Source organism: Symphodus melops (genome assembly GCF_947650265.1).
Source record: "Symphodus melops genome assembly, chromosome: 3".
NCBI classification, from domain to species: Eukaryota; Metazoa; Chordata; class Actinopteri; order Labriformes; family Labridae; genus Symphodus; species Symphodus melops.
This window is the reverse complement of record NC_136693.1, coordinates 11,847,090-11,867,638: the sequence shown is the minus strand read 5'-3', so window position 1 is coordinate 11,867,638 and position 20,549 is coordinate 11,847,090. Positions and strand designations below refer to the sequence as shown.

The window sequence follows — 20,549 nt, the reverse complement described above, 5'->3', positions numbered from 1 at the left end:
AAACCAGGATACATATTGTAGATGATTTTGAAAAATGGAGGGAGATTGGAATGCAGAAAGGTTTTAAGGCCAATGCAGATCTGGCTAAACGCTGAAGCTTCCATGTTACCCATGTGTGCATCTGCTCTAGGGCAAAAGGGGGAGACAGTTCTCTCAATTGTTTTGAGCCTGGCCTACAGTACTCATTTCAAATGTTTTGTGTCAGAGTTACATATTGTTCCTTTAAATTATGTTAAAGAGTCAGGGAATATTGAACCAAAACAGCTAATAAATTATTAAATTAACCATAATACCAAAACAATTACCAATTACAAGTTAATAAGAATACACCACCATTGCGTAAAATGCCACATAACAGTTGATTACAAAAAATCTTTTTGCTAACTAACTCAAAAGAGTGACAGTCACTTATGTTCAATTCTTTAGACTTTGAAAATATTTTCCCTCTCTTAATTCTAGAGACATTTTCCCAAAGATGACATCTGTACGGTCTGTTTATAAACGTCTAAAGCGGGTGCATTCTGAGGTCTCATGGTGCATGTTTCTCATTTTCAGTTTATGAATGAGCAACCACACTGAGAGCCCTTCTTATATCAATTCACTTTCAGCAGCATGAAAAACTTAACAAGTCCCTCAGTTCAGTCGAAAAAAAGGAAGAAAGAGCAAGAAATGTCAGAGAATTATATTTTTTTTATCAAGACCAAAAAGTCAATCTTTTTTTTTAACATCCCATCATTGGCATTAACTGTACTGTATCCTATTTATTTTCTTAAGATGCATTGAAAGAAGGCGGACTTTGATATAATCAATACTAGAAACTGCTCTCATGGGTTTCTTCATATTTATTTGTTATTATTATTTGTTGCGTCTGTGTGTGCTCAGCTCATTAAGTTTCAGCTCTTACATGCAAAAGAAGCTTTCTGAGAACATAATAACGCAAACAGCTAGAGCACTTCCATAATAGTTATCTGCAGGTGGGTGATTATGTCCAGTCCACCACAGGGAATTGGTCAGCCTATTACAGTAGCCCAAATGGACTGATGGATTAGAGTAACTTTGGCTTAACAGTGCGAGAAATCAGCGCCTTTGTCTCCAGATAACACATCAGCGAGAAACAAAATGTGTCCTATGACAATAATATAATTAACTGTAATCACAGCAGCACTGCTGTCTTATGGGAGTTCATCTCTCAGATGTAATAAGTACAAGACAGTTTTTGTAGGCAACAGCTACTCAGACTGTGCTTCTCTCAAAATCACAGATGAATAGTGAACTCTTCACACAACACACAGGTGTAAACTCGGTAAGTTTGTTCACGGATGATTTTCCTGTCACATCCTCCTCACCTCAGATCGGCTGTCTGCACAAATTTGGTTTTAGGTTTTAGCTGAGTGGCAGTCGGTAAAAATAGATCATATCTCTATGTTATGTTGGGAGCTTAGATGAGCAGTTCTTAACGTCTGAGTGCACCTCACTACAGTATCTGTCTGTATCTCACCATTGCTTCACAAGCCTGCGGAACGGGTAGACAAGTAAGACATGTCCTTATTTATGTAAACAGATTTTCTTTTGAACAAGGGAAACAATTGCACTGTTTTATAAGACAATTGTGATCACTGATAACAAGGTCAGTACTAGCAATGATGTCGAGTTCTTTTACCTCAGTGGTTTCATATAAACAACATGTCAATCAATTGACTCAAAATAATGTTGAACAGATTCTTCATAGTGATAAACTGTCACAAAAAAATGAGGGGCCTACCTCATACATGTGTAACAGCACGCTTCACATATGATTAACGCATACTGTACATCTAAGGTCCGATGATGTTTTAGTCAACCTTATCTCTGATAAAAAAAAACAACTTAAAAATGTCAGCTCGGCACCAAACGGTAGACAGACAAAGTAGTATTTGTGGAGTCAAACAATGAGATACAAAAGATTAGATATACACATCAATAAAATACAATTGTAATACGCAAATAGGATGGTGCTGTTTCTGTTCTGCACATTGTGGTTTTGAAAATAGGCAACTGTTGGCTCAGAGGTTCACAACAATAAATGCCAGTGTTTATAGGTTTTTCTGCTGTACCTCCTCGGGAAAACAGATCAGCGAATGCAGCTTTTATAGTTTTATTAACTAAAAGCTGTTTTAGAAGGACAGAGCACCACTTCATCCGCCATTCATATCCAGAAGGATCATTTGATCAGATAAAGATTTGATCTGAAACAGAGCTTGTACTCCTTTAATTTCATCCAAATGTACTCCCAATTATTGGATTTGATGTGTGTATGTGTTTGCATTGCCTGCTGTCTTTGATTTTATTAATAAACCAACAGAAACTCAAACTCTATGGGACTGCATGTTTTTTTTTTATTTTGTAACACATTTCTCTTTGACGTTTCCCACTTTTTCTGTCATTCTTTCACTCCCTGTCAGTTTCTTGTCACATCTCGGATCATCCAGTTTCATTGTTTTCAGTCTGCAGGCTCCATGAAAATGACCTGGAGCGAGTCAGCTGATGGGCGCTTGGAGCTTACGGGGTAACAACAGAGTCAGAGAGATGAGAGAGACAGACAGAGATGATGATGGAGAGCTGTTATTAGTGGTAGAAGGACACTAGACGAGTTAGCCTGCACAACCCCTCTGGGTAGAGGCTCACTGGCCGGCTGTGATTAGAGGTGGGTGCTTGACAGACCTCCAGAGGAAGAGAGGATGATAGGAGCACAAGATCTAAGCACGTTCTCGTCCCTTGACTGACCTTTACATATTTTAAATTTAATTTTGGAATCATAAAACGGCATGGCTGTCATATAATCCAAAACAAATACAAGTATATGTTTGCAAAGATAGGCTTGTTTCTTTCAATTCAGACTGTTTTTTTTTTCTTCAGCCTAGACTCATAGATGACCTCATTAGAGTAGCATTCTTGAACGCATCGCAGAGAGCTTGTGAAACCGTTTTAAAGAAATTCACTACCAAAAGAAAAAAGAACAAAAATCTACCTCAAAACAGTGGGTGAAGCACTTTATCCCTCACACATTCTGAAGTGATAAGAGGGCAGCCTGTGTAGTCCCTTTGTTCACCAGCTGAGAGGATGTGTTTTTCTCTGACAGCCACTCTGAGATCAGCGCTAGATGAGAGGTTAGCATATTTTTAGACAAGTGTTTCATGTGAGGAACCTTCCTTCTAAATAATGAGGGTGCCCTTCTCCCGGGGCCTACAAGTAGCAGATCAAACAGAGGAGCGCTACATGACATGCAGACTTACAAAGGTCTGGACAGAGAACACAGAGGACATTAAAAAAAGAGAACAAGAGGACCAAAAATGTGCACTAATTGTATGAATATGTGGTGATTTACAAAAAGTAAACCAATAAAACACAGAGTTGAATGTGAAAGCAAAGGGTAAACAAGCACATCTCAAGAAAAGAAGGGTCATAAGTTAAGTGCTGTAGAGCATAAAACAATGTAATGGCTACAGATAGCAAACCTAAATTGCTTAGACGACATTAACCAGCTTCAGCTGAGGGTTCAAGGTCATGGCCTTTGTATCATTTTAATGGCCTAAAGAGAAGTAGATATTATTAAAACAAGACTTGTTCCACACAATCCATTTCCATCAGGAGTATTTCTCCAGTTTACTTAAGAAAAGGCTTTGAATCATTCACCTATTAATTAATATCAATGTGGATCAAATATTTGATTTTATTTTAACGTTACTGTTTGAAAGTATATGAAAGGGGACTTTTTTTTTTCACTATTGACAAAAACTATTCTCAAGAAAGTCAAAAGTAGTTGAGATTCACTACCAAATCCTACTGACCTTTTTCAGATTATATATCCTCACATTTAAAAGTTTTTGTAAATAAGTCAGGTTAAATTTAAAAAAATTGCTTAGAGAACAAACGGCATTACATTTTGCTGACGCGGCAGTTTATGTTTAGAAAGGCCTATGGTTCATAACATCCACATTTTTGCTTTGTTCCTGGGCATAGCAAGATTTTATAATGCCACTATGTAAGCCTGTTGTTTTCATTTTTTCTTCTCTATGTTCTACTGTGTTGTTGAAAGAAACGTCATGACCTTTACCTGTGAAAAGTGCAATGTAAAAAAAAGTGTGCTTACTTGCTTACAGATTAGAGTTTTGTTTTTATGGGTTGCTTTAGAATTACTTCCCATTCAGAATAGGACTAGAAGCACTTCTCCACCTTGACAAACGGTAGTGACAAACAGTCAATGATTTTTTTAATTCTATTTCGGGGCCTATACCTCATCACTTTTCTCACGTCACTCTCTCTTATTACCTTTTTTCTGGTGTGGTTTCATTTTCTTTGCCTGCTGGTGCTTCCTGTAGGTCTGGCAGGTTGGCGAAGTCATCCTGTTCAGCCAGCCCAATCGCTAGAGACAGAACCACCATTTTCCCCTCACTGGACACATAGACACAAAAGATAATAGCAGATCACACAAGCTTATAAAAAAAAAGTAGCCACATGGAAACACAAACGCACGTGGCAGTAAAACAAAAGAGACAACAAACACAAATATGCCATTTACAAAAAAAGAGAGGGTGGGAAGATGGTTGTTTTATTCAACAAATTCTCAGTCCATACTTCAAATCGTGACATTGGTACGTTACTAAACCTTCTTCCTAATGAAAACAAATCACTGCCTGCAGATAGACACAGTTTTCAGAGGGAGTGGAACTCAACATTTATATTAGATATGCAAGTATGTGCTTTTAATTCAAGTTTACGAATAGTCATGCCTCAATTTCTGGTGACTTAATGTAACTATGTAAAAGTTTAGAGATGCTTTAGTCATTGTAAGTGGATGGTTTAAACAGGCTATTTTTTTTTTTTTTTATAAGCGGACTAATTACATATTAGGATAAAATTTTACTGCAAACTGCAGTACCAGTATTTCAGTGCCTTGCACTTTTAAATTATTGATATTTGCTAATTATGAAAACAGAAAACATTTATTTCTCTAAACTGCAAATACATTCCCTGTGTAAATATATGGACATGTGGATTTGTTGTATAAAATGTCTATTAGACAAAGCTTGGCAGTGCATCTCAATCACACATTTGTATTATAGAGTGGGTTGATGATACACTTCAGATATTATTAATAGAACACTTCAGTAACCCTGTACTCTATGCATTTCCATTTTGTATAACAGAAAAAAAAAACGTATGGCCAACTTGGTGTTACCACTCTTGAACATAATCCTTTTATTAACTATCTAAAACAATGGCTTTGTATTTATAGTACAAATACTGCACCAACAAACAAAAAAATCTGTATGAGGAATTCAATTATATAACTATATATCATGAAAACCTTGAAACTTTCATGCATCCGTCCATTTTTATACAGCTTTTCCGATCCAGGGTTGCAGGGGGGCTGGAGTCTATCCCAGTTGTCATTGGGCAAGAGGCGGGGTACACCCTGGACTGACTGCAAGTCAATCACAGGTCTAACATATAGAGACTGACAACCAGCCACACTCACATTTACACCAACAGGCAGTCACCGAAAAAACCAGGGGAGATAACGAGCATGTCTTTGAACTATGGGAGGAGGACGGAGTAGTCAGAGGGAACTGACACATGCATGAGGATAACATGCTAACTCCATACAGGAAGCCCCCTGTCCGACAGGGATTCAAATCAGCAACCTTTTGTGAAGCAACAGAGCTGACCCCTGCACCACCGTGCAGCCGATTCCTTTAAACTCTATCTCCCCACTCATTCAAAACATACAGTTTGTGAAGTTGGTTAATGCAAATAGCAAGTATGGCATACACATTAAGTAGTTCAAAGGCTTCATGGTTTCATTTAATGGCAGCTGTTTATATATGTCATGGTTTGTATCAAATATTTAGATGAAGAAGCCGTTTATCCAGGACATCTACAGACTATTTTACCATGACAAACTCTGTAAGACTGAAAGTGTGCCATTAAGAGCCTCTGATTACTTAATGAAGTGTGTGCTGCTGCATTAACATACCAAGAAACAACCCATATATTAGTATTTTGATAGCATTAAGCATCTTTTTAAAATGCAGGGGAAGAAAGTAGTGTTATTCATCATGGGCCAATATTTAATGTAACCTTTGAGAAAAATTCATAATACACTTTTTCTTGCAATTCATCATTACAAAACATGAGTTTATATCATGCATGAGTGAACCGTGTGCTTCAAAGCACTGAGAGGGATTCAAATTATGTTCCCTTTCTCTTAAAGTCTACTGTTAATATTGTCTAAATAGAAATGTGTTTGAAATGAGCTTCATTAGCAGAAGGGCTTAGAATAACTGGTGATGCCTTGCCTTTATCTTTTTCTTTGATCTGTTTCCTAGAAAAAATAATGTGTAAAAATAGAGAAGCAAATTCCTGTAAGAGGAATGTTTCAGAGAGAAAAAAAGAGACAATTTATATAACAGAGATAAATCTATGAACATTGAGGTGGCCTCAAAAAAAGAACGGCAAAAGAACAAATCATGTTGATTTTCAGTAAGTCTCCTTTAAACATGTCCAAAGTAATTGAAGAGACTTCTTATTGAAGTACACTGCACTGTGAATTGAAGAGGTTGTGCACACAGTGGCTTCAATATTTAACATTTGCCTGCACCAAACGTTGTAGCTCACAGTCACAAGATAACCTGCATACTGTAAGTAGGCACAGGCTTTATGCTACCCTGGCTTCTCAAACTTTCCCATAATGCTCTATTCTTCTTCAAACATCCTTTTACAGAGCATGCCGATCCAAGGACAACCGTTGTCCAGTTTCTCTTCCACAGTTATTTCCTTCATGGGCATTTTTAACACATCTATTCTTCTTAGCTTTAACATGAAACTGCACCTGTTATTTAATATGTATTGTGTGAGTAATATCTTGAATATAGTGGAATTATATGATGTTTTTTTATGATGGGGTTATAAATTACGGATCCAAATGTAATCATAGAGAGCAATGATCAATACTAAGTATAAATTCAGCAATTTTAAGCCAAACAAGAACACAAAACTGAGTATAAATATTTGTTGTGGACATTGATGAGTGTAACAACACAAAAAAAAAAGCACATCATATTTTTCTCCTCAGTTTCTCTCTGGTTTTTGTCTTCTCATCTCTCCATGACTCACACTTGGGATATACTTTTCCAGCCTTTCAGTGCTTTCTGTAGTGCTTTTCCTCTGTAACAAAAGGCTGTTTCTTGTAAAAATATCGACAACAAGAGGAACACATTAGCACTTGAGAGATAGCTCACTACTAGGGATGTGTAAACAGTAACATGATGCCCATCAATGAGGTGAATGGATTTGTATGGTTGACCAAAAAACACACACATACTTAACCGGAGGGCTCTAAAATCATTACCACCTACACCGAATCTATTGATCTGAAATATAAGAAGTGTGGGTCAGTGTTCACACAGGGTGACATGCATGGATGCACCGCTGAATTTTTTTTGTTCATACCCAACCAGTCCCAAAAGCATGATACTACGACTCCTAGCGTGTTTCCTCCTCTCGGGCCAACATCTGACGTGCTTGGTCCAATACGATTCATGAGAACGGAAAAAGTGGGGCGATACCACCTACTTATATACATGTGCCTTATTTGAATGATGATTCACAAAGGCAGGGAGGTCACTGGCCTGGAGACACTGTTAATGGGAAGACACGCAAAAAGTCCAGGAGAGCAGTGCTGTGTGTGGGGATGCGTGTGAGCATTCATGGTTAGGAGGAGATGGGGGGGGGGGGGGGGGGGCAAAGTGAGGCTGCTTTGTGGAGCACATCATCTGCAATCTATCATTCAAGTCAAGCAGAGGGGCAGAGCTCTGGGTGCTTGTATCTATCAGTAGGCGTGCATATAAGCAGCTGTCCTCCTAAGTAGTTAATTAATTTGATTATTACTGGCAATGTAAAAAGACTGAGATGATCTTTACTAACCGACAGGTGACAGAAAATTTTGAACCCTTTTAAGATTCATCAGGTTTTACTGTTTTGCTTTTTTCTAGCTGCTGTTAGCCTGCACAAGAAAATTAATTTAATTTATTGAGATAGAACAAGTCTTTATCTTACGTGAATCCATTTACTTTGATTCAACTGTCTATTATTAAAGCTCATATAACCATGGCTCTAGTATTTCAATATCAAATTAACAAACATCTTTATTGAATAAGTATGTTTTCAGTTCCAGAGAATTTGACATTGGTCTTCAATGCTCAATACTGTATATTATATTTGATATTAGGTAATTAACAAGCTTTTACTTTGGTGTAGGGCTCCTTGAACATGGCGAAAAAAACCTAATCACAATTTATTTGATTGACACTGCGATCAGGATTATAAAACACGATTGCTCTTTAATATTCAGAACATTTTAAAGAACAAGAAACAGATAAATAGATAAGTGAATATATATACACACAAAATGTAATATTAGATATTTGTGTAAAAAAAACTGCATCTGAATGACATGACTCTGTACTAATCCAGTTCTGCATGGAAGACTTCTGGTGTGCTGATACAAAATCATGGTTCAGTCTACTTCTTTTAGCTAAAAAAAACCACTACAGAACAACCTTAAAAAATGTTGAATATAATGAAAAGAATATTAAGTGAACATCTCTCCTAGATTTAATGCATTCTTTTGTTTGATGAAATACATGTTGTACCTAAAAAAAGGCAAAGCAGAAAGCTAAGAAATATACAGATAAAGGGATGTAATTCACCCTGTATCAGTTATTAGAGCAGCATTCATACTAAATAGTTGCCGTGTCTCATTTCAGCGTTTGTATCCTATATAGGACCCGTAGCCTCAGAAGGACCTTCATAGACTGTTTAGACCACTTAGGCTGAACTGAAATAAGATGATCTAGACTGCAGCAGGTTCCCAATCTGTGCTTACCAGATGTCCCCACCCTAGCCTTTCATTAAGTGCCCCTGCGACCGTCACCTAGCAACCTCAACAGCTGCAACAGCTGCATAACCCCCTGATAATTATAGCCAAACAACTTATTCACAAATGTAGACTTGTGAAAACCAGACAACTGTTTTGAATCTCATAAAAAAACCCATTCCTGACATGTTCAAAATAAATCTGCCATTGTGATTTATAAAGCTATAATATAGGATTTTTGAATAGAGTTCTGATTTACTTTTCTTTATTTTGTTCTGTTCCACTACTTTTATTTACTAATGCTAAGTCTTTAATTCTGTGTTATATGCCAATTGCTTTTTAATTAAAGACATTGATTATACATCATTTTGTTGGCCATAGGAAAGGGGGCTGAAATAGTCTTTGAAATGGAACAGCCTTCAGCGAGTCATTTTGTCAAAATTTAAATTAAAATAAGTTAATGCACACTCAGAAAAAATGCAGCTCTTAAATTTGGCATAAACCTCGCCTTCTTTCAGGCTTTAATGATTCAACATAGTCAAAACGTGATGACACTTACAAGAAGGACTTGACATCCAGCCCTCTGTGGCGGATCTGCTCTACCATGTGATCCCAGCTGCCAGGATTTGACCTCGACCGGCCCGCCCCTGTTCCTCTGTACCGGGAAGCTCCAGCTGGACTCCCCCGAACTCCGCGTGGGCCCCCACGGTGACCCCCGCCACCAGGGCCAGTGTGCAGCTGTCCCAGGCTCTGTGATGTGACTGGGGGGTCATTGGGACCCGGAGGGGGCTGGTGGGTGAGAGGTTGTTGGAGACTCTGCTGCCGAACCAGGGGCCGAGGGCGAGCCACTGCTGAGGAGGGGATATGCTCCAGAGTGGAGGCAGAGGAGAGGGAGGCGTCCCCAAAACTGAGCAGAGACACAGGAGCAGCAAGGAGAGGGATGGATACAACAGGAAAAATATCTGAGTTAGAGAAAGCATCAGGGATACAGGGACAGGGTTTAGAAAAGGTAAGTGATTATGGTAATGTGAAGAGGAAAGTGTGTAGGATAAACATGTTTAGTATATTAAAATATACAGCAGAGATTGAAATGTGGGGAGCACATTGTTTGCACTGAATGTCAAAGGCGGAAGAGGATCAAGAGATGTTCAGTGAAAAAGGGAGAGAAAGAAGAAAAGAAATGTCAAAAAGCTTAAGATTATTGTTCAACAACTGTATCCAAATAATTCTGCTGAATTTTGAGCTTATGTTGTCAGACAGTTTGGAAGGTTTTGGCTGCATGCAATAAGGAAATTGTGAAATAATCAACTTGAGTCAACACGTCCCTTAACCTCAGCAAAATAAAATATGACAAAAACTGTGATGTAATTGTAACTTAACTAGAGTTTATCTCCATCTGCAGAGCTAAATTGTTTCTCTGCATTCCCTCTCTTCCTTATTAGCCCTGACCTACTTCTACCTTCTCGCCCTGTTGCCTTTTGCTTCCATTGCTCTCTCCCCTTGCTCCCTCTGGTCCTGTCTGCTCCTGCTCTGCTTTCCTTGCCACTCTTCCCTTCAACATGGTGCCTCCAAGCTCAGATACTCTCCATCTCCCCTGTCCATTCATCTTTTCCTCACCCTCAACCCCCTCATCAATCTTTGTGGACACCGTCTCCAATCACTGTTCTTTAAGCCCGCTCTCTAATTACCGGCCTTCTACTCTTACAATCATGTAATAGCGCTTCACCTCCTTATCCTCCGCTCAATCACTGGCCTGCCTGATAACTGTAAGCTCGTGCTAAACAGCTCTGTCTGAAGCTAACCCTGCGAGGGAGGATTTACTGCCTAGACTTGAGTTGTGTTAGCACAGCTCTTCAGTATTAACTGGGCTCTAACTCTGCTGGAGAGCCAGGAGACGAGCACCCTGAGGAGCAGAGCAACGCTGGATCAAGTAAATACAAGACAGATCTTATATACATGCACCCAAGCATGCACTTTTTTCTCATGCTCACATACACAAACGCACACACACTATTAAGACTGCTGCTTTTATAACTGATGCAGGGAATTTGTCTTTTTCTTAGGCTGGGCACTGAAGAACTTAAGTTTACTTATGATTATTATTTTAACTGGAAAATGTGAGACAAGGTTTCAAAGTTGTTTGCTGTATTTCTGTTCAGCAGTTATAAAGAGTTTGGAAATAGGAGGAGATAATTTGGATATTTTGGGTTGCAGAATTTCAGCATAAATAACAGCTAACAGCATAGCAACTGTTAGCTGGAACATTTCTGAGGCAAGAATACAATTGTGCATGTTTCAGTGTTCGTATAGCATTATTAGCACAGCAGCGTCTCATGGTAGACATTTAGACAAAAAAGGAATACTTAGTCAAGGAGCAAAAAGGTCTTATATTTGATGTTAATAGTGAGACAATGCTACAACCTCTAAAATACAAAGCAAAGTATTCTTTATCTAAACTTGGCAATTTGGCTTCAGTTTTTTGTTCAAATGAGAATAAAAAAGTGTTGCTAACTGAAGCCTCTTTATGAAAGCAGGATGGAGATGGATAGCTATCTCTGCAGCACTAAACTGTCTGCCACATTATATCTGCTTCCCAACAACCTTGTTGTTACTTATCACATGTTACTGAGTTAACCTATCAGATGCTAGGATGATTAAAATCTCACAGCTTGAATTTATAATCTATATTTATTTTTCCACAAAAATCACAGAGGAAGATGAAGCCCCTTCTGCTTTCCAACACTTCTAAATATAGACAAGCTGAGAAGTGAAAACAAATGCTATGAAATGAAAAATGAAATATAAGCACAAGAATGTTCATCGAATAGATACTTGAGTATCTGAGCATTTAATTCAAACAATGCAGCTATCCTTCATGTTTAGAAATAATAAAAAAACCTGAAAATTTCAATAACACAGATATAAAAGTAGACGTATCCCTGAACCAAATATGTTATTCAGAAATGCAACCCCCCCCCCCAAAAAAAAAAACCACAAACATGTAATGAAACCTGTGTTTCGAAAGCAGAACATTCCTTTAGTAAAAAATGTTGGTTTGAAAATGCAAATTTTCTAAATTCACTATAAACCAACATATGACTGATGTCTCAATACAGATAGAAACAGATCATTGTTTATGGCCAAAACAGATAAAGACACAGACAATGTCACTCTAATATAAAGTTCTATATTACACTTAATGTCTCTCTTCAAAATAAAATGCTTTTATTGCTGACATCATGGTAAATCAATACATTTGGCTGGATTCATGGTGGCATCGGGCGAGACATCTGGGAGCCAGTCCATGTGCTAATAATAACTATTCTGTTCAATGTCATAAATCTGGCAAAACATTTTGTTTTTGAACAGTCAGGGCTCTCCAACAAAGTCTGTACATCAAAGTAATTTGATTCCTTCATTGGACCCACTTGTGTTTTAAGACACTCATTTGTTTATTGTTGTATGTATGAATTAGTTTAGCACCAGCAGCAGTCACTTAAATTCTCTGAGATTGAGCCCTCTTTATCTACTGTGTCGGTTTACAGACTTATCCATTTACAGGGTTATTTTCACATTCTGTCTTGCTTGAAAGTCAAGTAAGATGACTTGAATGATTTTGTAATTAATAAAAAATTGGGAAGGGGGAAAAATAGGCTACAGAGAGTGAGAGAGCAGAGAGAGGGAGCGGTACAAAGACAGAGCGATGGAGAGGTAAAATGCTCCAAAATAGAAACCAATTCCAGTGGAGAAATGGAAATACAGCTAGATGAGACAGTGTGCGAAAGAAGATTAATAGAAGAACTTTAATCACAAGTATAATTGACATGTTGTTTCAAAGCCACAAACGGTGTTACTACAAAATGTAATTCAAAATTAAAGATCAGCGAAATGTGTCAAATTATTTTAGTATTGTATAAACATGTATAGAAAGAATATTGAATGTAAACAGTCTGATAAAGAGGCAGATAACTATCCGCTGTTTTTACAAAGTGGTCGACTCTATCGGAACAGAGGTACTCAGCATTAGAGATATTTTGTTTTATAATGGATGAACAGATGAAAGAATGGGAGGCAAGTTGAACAGTGTCTACAAGTACACTGTTTTTTCTAGTACAAGTTCTTTTTCCAACTTTTGCTCTCAATGGACAAAATAATGTTTTTTAGTGCTTTTCTACTTTGTTTTTCATATTATATTGTTTTGTTTCTGACATTCAGTGTTTGATGTCCTGCTGCTGTAACACCACAATTTCCCAGTTTGGGATCAATAAAGTACATCCATCCATCCATCTATCTATCCATCTATCCATCTATATCTTTCTATCTGCCAGCAAAACTATAACAAAGACTAAGCAAATAATAACCCAGAAAATCCAGAATTCTTTTTTTCTTCAAACAAAATATTTTGTATTATTTAACATAGATATACTGGACTCTTACAGATTATGTAAATTACCATGAAATTGAATCATTTCAGTTTTGAGGAATCATGTATAGCCTTTAGTTGTACAGTTAAAAGTTCAGTAACGATTTCTATGAACATGCCTATAGAAGTTTTAATCCGTGGAACGTGTCTAGAGTCTTATTCAAAGAACAAACCTTTTTCTATTGATCAACAACCAGTTGTTATTAACAATTAACACAAGCCTGAGAAGTATGAATGGGAGTTTACTTTAAACGACAGAGACACAGAAATTAGTTGCTACTTAGCTACTTTGCAACTCAACCAGGTCGGTGTATTTTGATCTTAGACTTGAGATTCACCAAGAAAGTGTTTCATTTGTACGACTGCAGGAAAACAAAGGCTCAAAAGCCCACTGTGAGTTTAAAAAGCTGTAACCTCAGAAAAACAAACACACATTTGAAGACTTTGAGTGAGTGCCTGTCTTGTTTGAAATACAGAAAAACTGTCACAGCCTACAGAAACTCTGAGCATGCAGAGAACAAGCAGGACTAAGTCGGAGACTGACATCAGCTGGTGGAAGGTTGGTAGCTGACATAAAAATAGTATTTGCTTATGAGTGATGAATCCCTCTGTAGTCAAGAGACTTCAAGAAGCAGTTACTCATGCACACAGGTACAATCTGCAGCAGCTGGCTTCAGTTCTGCCTCACATCTTCATCTGCACTGTGTCAAACACATCTTCTGTCCATGTCTATCTTGTGTTCATGCAACAATGGCATTTATGATCATTTTACAAACTCACACTCTTCCTTGATATCCAAACCATGCTTTGTTGTCCCCTTGAAGACCCTCATGCGTGTACCTTGTCACCTTGTGCCACTCACTTGCCAAATCGCAGGCCTCCGGCATGCATGTGGCTCTGGAGCATCTGCCAGCGCCCGGCCTTGCTGCCCCCCGTCACCATGCTCCGAACGCTGTCACTGCGACTAGGCCCTGCCCCAGTCCCAGAGCAAGCACCACCCCCGCTGCTGCTGGCCCCCGGCGAGGGTCCAGCACCACCCTGCCCACCCTTATCTGCAGCCCCACTGGGAGGAACATTGGTAACAAGAAACAGGGACAGACAGAAAGAAAGGACCAGGAGAAAGAGAGACGTACAGACGAGAGACAGACGCCGGAGAGCAGAAGAGTCATCAGTGAAGTTAGTCAAACGGGTGAGTAAGACACTTTGTGAGCTCTCAGTGAAGCCACAAGTGTGCAGTTCACAACAAAAAACCTGGTGCAGCTGCAGCCAGTCAGACAGTGAAGAGGTCTGTGTAGAGATGCATGTGATACTGTCTAACCCTGGGAGTAGATTGGAGAAAACGGTTAACTCTGAACAAAGATATCTTTAAAGGCTTTTTGCTTTCTTCAAAACTGCAAAAAGTGAAAGCCATTGGGTAACCTTACACACTGCAAGATGTTTTTAAGATGATCTGTGATGCCCAATTCAATTGTAAAGCGTAAAGAGTATCAATATGTATGACTTTTTCATAGAAACCACCTTGCCACTAAAATCAATGTTTTGTACATCTGAAATGAGAAACAGGCCCAAGAGTTTTAGGGATCAGACACAGCATGTCAGCCACATTTTACTGCACAGTGGACAACAATGACCAACCTGCTGGCTGCATGAATATGGCATAATAGCTTGGTAATGATGTGGAGGCATCACCGTCTCATTCTTACAGTACAGAAGCAGGTGATGATAATAAACCACTAATGTTTCTTTAATCTCATAGCAGCTCACCTGCAGCTCATAATGAAAAACAGAAGCACTTTCATCTAATGAGTTTGTGTAGCACATTCTCAACAATAAAATCCCACAACTCATTTGTTATCATGTCAACAAATCCACCCCCGATGACCTGGACTCAGAGACAGACAGACTGTACACTTCAGAACAGTGACGTCCCACTGAGTGAGGACAAACCAAACACACAGCTGCACACCAGGACGATGTGTTCAACAACATTTAGACATTATGTGCAGGCCGAAGGTAAAATGAATGAATTTTAACGACCAGATTCAATTTCCCTTATAAGACTGTGCACTTTAACTAGACCACAACGGTTTTTGGTTTTGGCTTTAGTTTTTTTTTTTTTTTTAATTTTACAGTGATGTTTTAAAAAATCTCAGGCATTTCTCCACTAAAAGTTTTCTATAAAAAATGTATTTTATGTTAAGGAGTATAAAATAGTTGTGTTTCCTATCTGAAAATGCTCTCTGACAAATTGAATGTCACTCAAGTATAAAAGATTACCACTGTAATTAATACAGGGCAAAGCCATCACAACAATAACAGCTGATTTTAAAATCGCTCAAACATCACTGCAGAGACACAGCACAGAGTCATTGATTACTGTGGTTATGAAAGAGTCAATGGAGGTGTAATTAGAGAGGATAAGAAGGAACAGGTTTACTAAATGCCTCAGCGATGTGTGAGATACATCTAAATGAAATAATGGAAGTGGATATGAAACAGACATTTTACCATCCAAACACTTAATTGCTGAACAATGCACAATAGAGACAGTGTGTCTATTTTTGGAAAAGGGCTCAGTAGCGCATACTCAGGAGGGCTATCAAGCAGCCTTAATGCACTTACAGTACGCTGAGTGATAGTGGGAGTAGTGACAATAAATGAGCAGAGAAAACAGAGCGAGGGGATGGAGAGGTGAGAGGAGTAAAAACACGACTACACACAAAAAAAAAACACAATGGCAAAAGAAAGTAAACAGAAACCACCCCCTTAAAGGAACAGTTGGATATATTGGACTTATGCTTATTAGCTTTCTGGCAGAGATTAGATGAGAAGATTGATATTACTCCAATACTCGTCTGTTAATTGTGAAACTTAAGACCAGGTGACACTTATGGAAAATGGCCCACTCCTATATGTAGCACCTTTATGTCATCTGATCTCTCACAGTGCTTCAACATAAAACTCCACACACACACACACACAGACACACACACTCATACAATTATAACAACTCCCCACACTCTTACACAGCATTAGCCTTTTTAGGCTTCAGTGTCTCCTCCAAAGGCATTTCAACATAGAGGAGCGATGGATCAAACCATCGATCTTCCAATTTGTGGAAATCCTATTCCACCCCCTGAACCACTGCTGTCTATGCTGAGCTTAATTTAGCTTGGCTAAGCTTAGCTAAGTGTGAACTCTGGTAAAATTAGTAAAATCTCAAACAATCTGTTCAGTAGCAAATCTTAAAAAAATGTGTATGCCATTTCTTTTTACAAAAAACTAGTTGTAAAAACAAATGTTTATTGACTGTATAAGAGGGTTGGCAAGGTAGCTAAGGTGTTAGCTCTGCTTGTGGACTATGGTGACTATATTGGTACCCCCTGTAAAATTGCAAATTGATGTTTTTACACCCTTCGTATCTGATTGAAGACAACAGATTACAGAAACCAGATACAATGATACAACTAGTTATGTTTAATGGGTCGAGGTGCAACTATTTACTTTATATATGTACACACACATATAGCCACTGTGAGGCTAGGCTAATAATCCCCTTTTGTCCAGACTTCATGCTCAGTTTAATTACACCAAGCAAAGCTGCTTGCATTTTACTTAAAGGTAATTTAAGGAAACGGTAAGAGACAGAACGTGGTGTTTATCTTTTCATCCAACTCACTGCCAGGAAGCAACAAGTATTGTTATGAAAACACATTTGTATCATAATTGCTTTAATTATATGAATAAAAAAGGAAGAACAAAAAGCATATAATTCATCTAAATAATAAACAGGCAACCCTCTGTCGACTCCTGAAGGCTAAACCAAGTGTATGCTGAATTATTGTTTGCTACAGATTTCTGAGGATCATGAGAACAGAGAATGGTTTGTACAAACAAGGGGAAAAGGTTCAGGTGAAACAGTGAGATCTGCTCTCCGAGGGTTGTCCGTCTCCATGGTAACACTCCATGGGCTGCAGGTGAGAGGTAAAGAGGGTCTGATGAGGCTAGCAGGGCTGTAGGGAAAGGGGCTATCAAACTTTTCACTTGTACACCCAGTGCATCGTGTAGAAGCCAAATAAAATGATTTCATCCTCATGTTCTGTGCTTTTCTGGCTGAAACTAGCAGACAGGAATGGAAAAAAGAGGATATCCAATAGTTGATCCTTTATGGAATTTTCGTTCTCGTTAACATCTGTGATTTAAAGCCTGTTTTTATATAGGATTTATAAATACATTCCTCTTGGCTTGTAGCAGACAGAAACACTACATTTCTATCCAAATGCGATCATGTGGAATATGGTTATATTTCTGTCAGTGGGATGGCAGGCCTAGGAATCACAGTAATATTGAGGGATGGTGCACATCTCTATCAAGTGCTGCATGGCCAGCAGTGCATACTAAACACCGACTCACTGAGGACATGCCTGAAAGCAAAAAAACATGAGGATTACCAGGGATGAGCGGAGACTTCTGTTTGAAGATATGTGTCCAGACAGCGTTACAAAATGAGGCATTCTGTCCTCCTTTAGACTATTAAATATGACCTTCTCCTTGCTAAGAGTGATGTATTGATCAGCCTTTGGTTTGTTTTGTGTATGTTTTGGAAATTATGATGTAGCCAAACAATGGACTTTGTTAAAATCACCAATAACAGTGCAACTCAAACTCCACTGTGGTAATTACATCCAATTTTCACAATGACAACTAATCGCAGAGCTTTAGATAAGTTTTCCAAGATGCACATAAGCCCTTTTTCATTACAGCCCTGCTTGGACAGAGGGGTCCCTTACCAGCCGTGACAGAGACTCACTTGGGCGTGAGGCGAGGGTCTCCATATGGTGCATAAGGAGACATGTTTAAGAGGAACTCCTTGGGCGGGTAGGAACTCCACCTCTGTTGCACGTTGCTGCTATCGTTGTTATTCCAAAAGTCTCTGTCTAGATCACTGCAGCCAAAGAAAGCGACAGGGACAGGTAAGACAGGTCAGGGCAGTAAAAACAGCTATGGGACAGAAACAGAATAATATATCAGAAACAAGGAGGAAAAAAATAATTGAATATTGCTTCATCAAAATAAAGGTCAAGAGAGAGATCCATATTATAAACGGTTTATGAAATGTACAGTAGATGCTTAATGCATTTTTCTCAGATATGTTTAAACCTTACATTCATTACAGTTTGCAGAGAGGTTCAAGGTTGCTGTTTTGTAGGTAATACATAATTAAAACTCACACATACAGGGAGACATGAAGAAGTTACAGCATGTGTTAACCACAAAAAAAAAAAAGTTAGACATAAACATTGAGTAAAAACGATTATTGGAGAAACAGAACACATAGAGCTCAGGGAACAACATTTCAAAAGCAAGTAAGAAAAAGGAATACTTGTTTAGCTTTGTGATTCAAAGGGGTATATTAAGGACATTTAACCTTCAATCATTCTTTTTTTTTGAAATGTCAATGATTCTAAGAGATTTATATCAAATTAAAATTGTAACCTTCCTTCAATCCTCCAGTCTACCTGTCCATTCAAACATGTCCTCTTCTGTCCACCCGTTCATCTATACATTGATTTGTCCACTCTGTTAAAGCATTTTAAAGTGATCATATTGTTTTTGTTGTTGAGACAATTCAATTACATTTGGACCTATACTTTTACATTACCTTGTTACAAATAAGCTACATGAAGTCATTTCATTAAAAAATAAATAAATAAATGAGGGTAAGGCATCTTTAGATAAGCATTTTGTCAATAATCAATTAACTCATAGCATTTTGGACATTTCCAACCTTGTAAAGGATTAGCTCTTTCATTAGTAACTGACGATTAAGAATTATTATTATTATGACCATATCATTGATGATTTCTTTATACCTCCATCTAAATCTGTCTGACACCTACTTGATGGCTTTATTTTCCCCTCGACCTCTCACAGAATCTGGAGAGCTGGCAGCCTCCACCCCGGGTTTATTCCTCTTCCCCTGCAGAGACACGAGAGGGACAGAGACACACAGGGATGGAGGGAGACAGATTTCAGATGATTATTGCTTTATAAAACCCATTTTTTAAAACTAAAGTGTTCATTATGAAGAATTTAGAGCATCATCAGGTTTCACACATGTTGAAAAAGAAAGTAAATCATGGGAGAAGCGACACTTAAAGCCAGGACTACAGCCTGCATCTGAAGATCAAACATGATGAGCGAACGTTTAACTACGAGGTAAAAACTCACTGAAACACCATAACACATGCACAAACATGTTTTAACACCCAAAGGGTTCTGACATGATTATACATGTTGCACGGTAGTTTAGACTTATCACACTGAATAGCTCCACTAAGATCCGTTGATGTGAGCGAACTCTAACAACAAACGAAGACTTAAAGCTGGGACACATTCATCAAACCTTGATATTTAAACCCCATTCTGTATGAGTTGCCATAACAGGGTTCATTACACGTTTAAAAGATAAAGATATATTTAATGTTGGTCAAATATTGCAGCATTGCAATAGAGCCTACACAGACACCATGGTTATGTTGTCAGCAACCCAGCAGCTGATGTGTTCTGCCTGAAAAAAAAACACAACTACATATCAAAGCTGCACAGCTATAGTGATACCACTTAAAGACAACAAGACCTTCTGCTGCTTGAGTTCACCTGTAAATATATCCAGTGCTGGAGGAGATCATAAAACACCTTAAAGGTTACATTGTTTAGTCCAAGAGTTAACTTGACACCTAGTGTTGCTTATTCTGTATCATATAGTTTTTGTAAGGTCTTTCATCAGTGGAGCATACACTCAGTCTGCTTTTTCCTCATTCAGCGATAAAGTGACTTTATATTAATTAAACTGAAAGTATTAAAGATAATTATACCTTGAGAAATTAAAAGTCTGAGGCTTCTTCTTTTCCTTAACAAAAATCAAGCACAGCAATCTCCACATCACTCAAGTCCTCTCCTCCCCACAGCCAGTGCTCTGTATATCAGCAAACTAAATGTTAACATAAGATATTAACTTGTGCGTGCAAGACCTTTTTTTTTTTACTTTTTGGGACTTCATTGGCTCCGTAAGTATTTCTATCTGGACTGTCGTTAAACTGGTATCAAGTATAAGTCCAGCTTACATAAACAAACAATAAACATAAATATTGTAAATAAAGAAATCAAGACAATACAAATCCGAACAATAGCCAGTCTACTCACAGT

At 38.2% G+C, this 20,549-nt stretch overlaps 1 protein-coding gene across 3 annotated transcripts in view; it reads right to left on the bottom strand.

The window, feature by feature from the left end:
• syt7b (synaptotagmin VIIb) overlaps positions 1-20,549 on the bottom strand; it is an 86,505-nt gene that overhangs the window by 15,279 nt on the left and 50,677 nt on the right. The window contains exons 3-7 of one of the 3 annotated variants that reach the window (XM_079338845.1): positions 19,241-19,320; positions 18,151-18,285; positions 14,203-14,403; positions 9,477-9,824; positions 4,309-4,431 (exon numbers count right to left, since the gene is read on the bottom strand). In XM_079338845.1, coding sequence (XP_079194971.1) covers positions 4,309-4,431; positions 9,477-9,824; positions 14,203-14,403; positions 18,151-18,285; positions 19,241-19,320 — 887 coding nt within the window. The remainder of the gene's footprint in view (positions 1-4,308; positions 4,432-9,476; positions 9,825-14,202; positions 14,404-18,150; positions 18,286-19,240; positions 19,321-20,549) is intronic. The other 2 variants (XM_079338846.1, XM_079338847.1) reach the window with 2 other exon arrangements.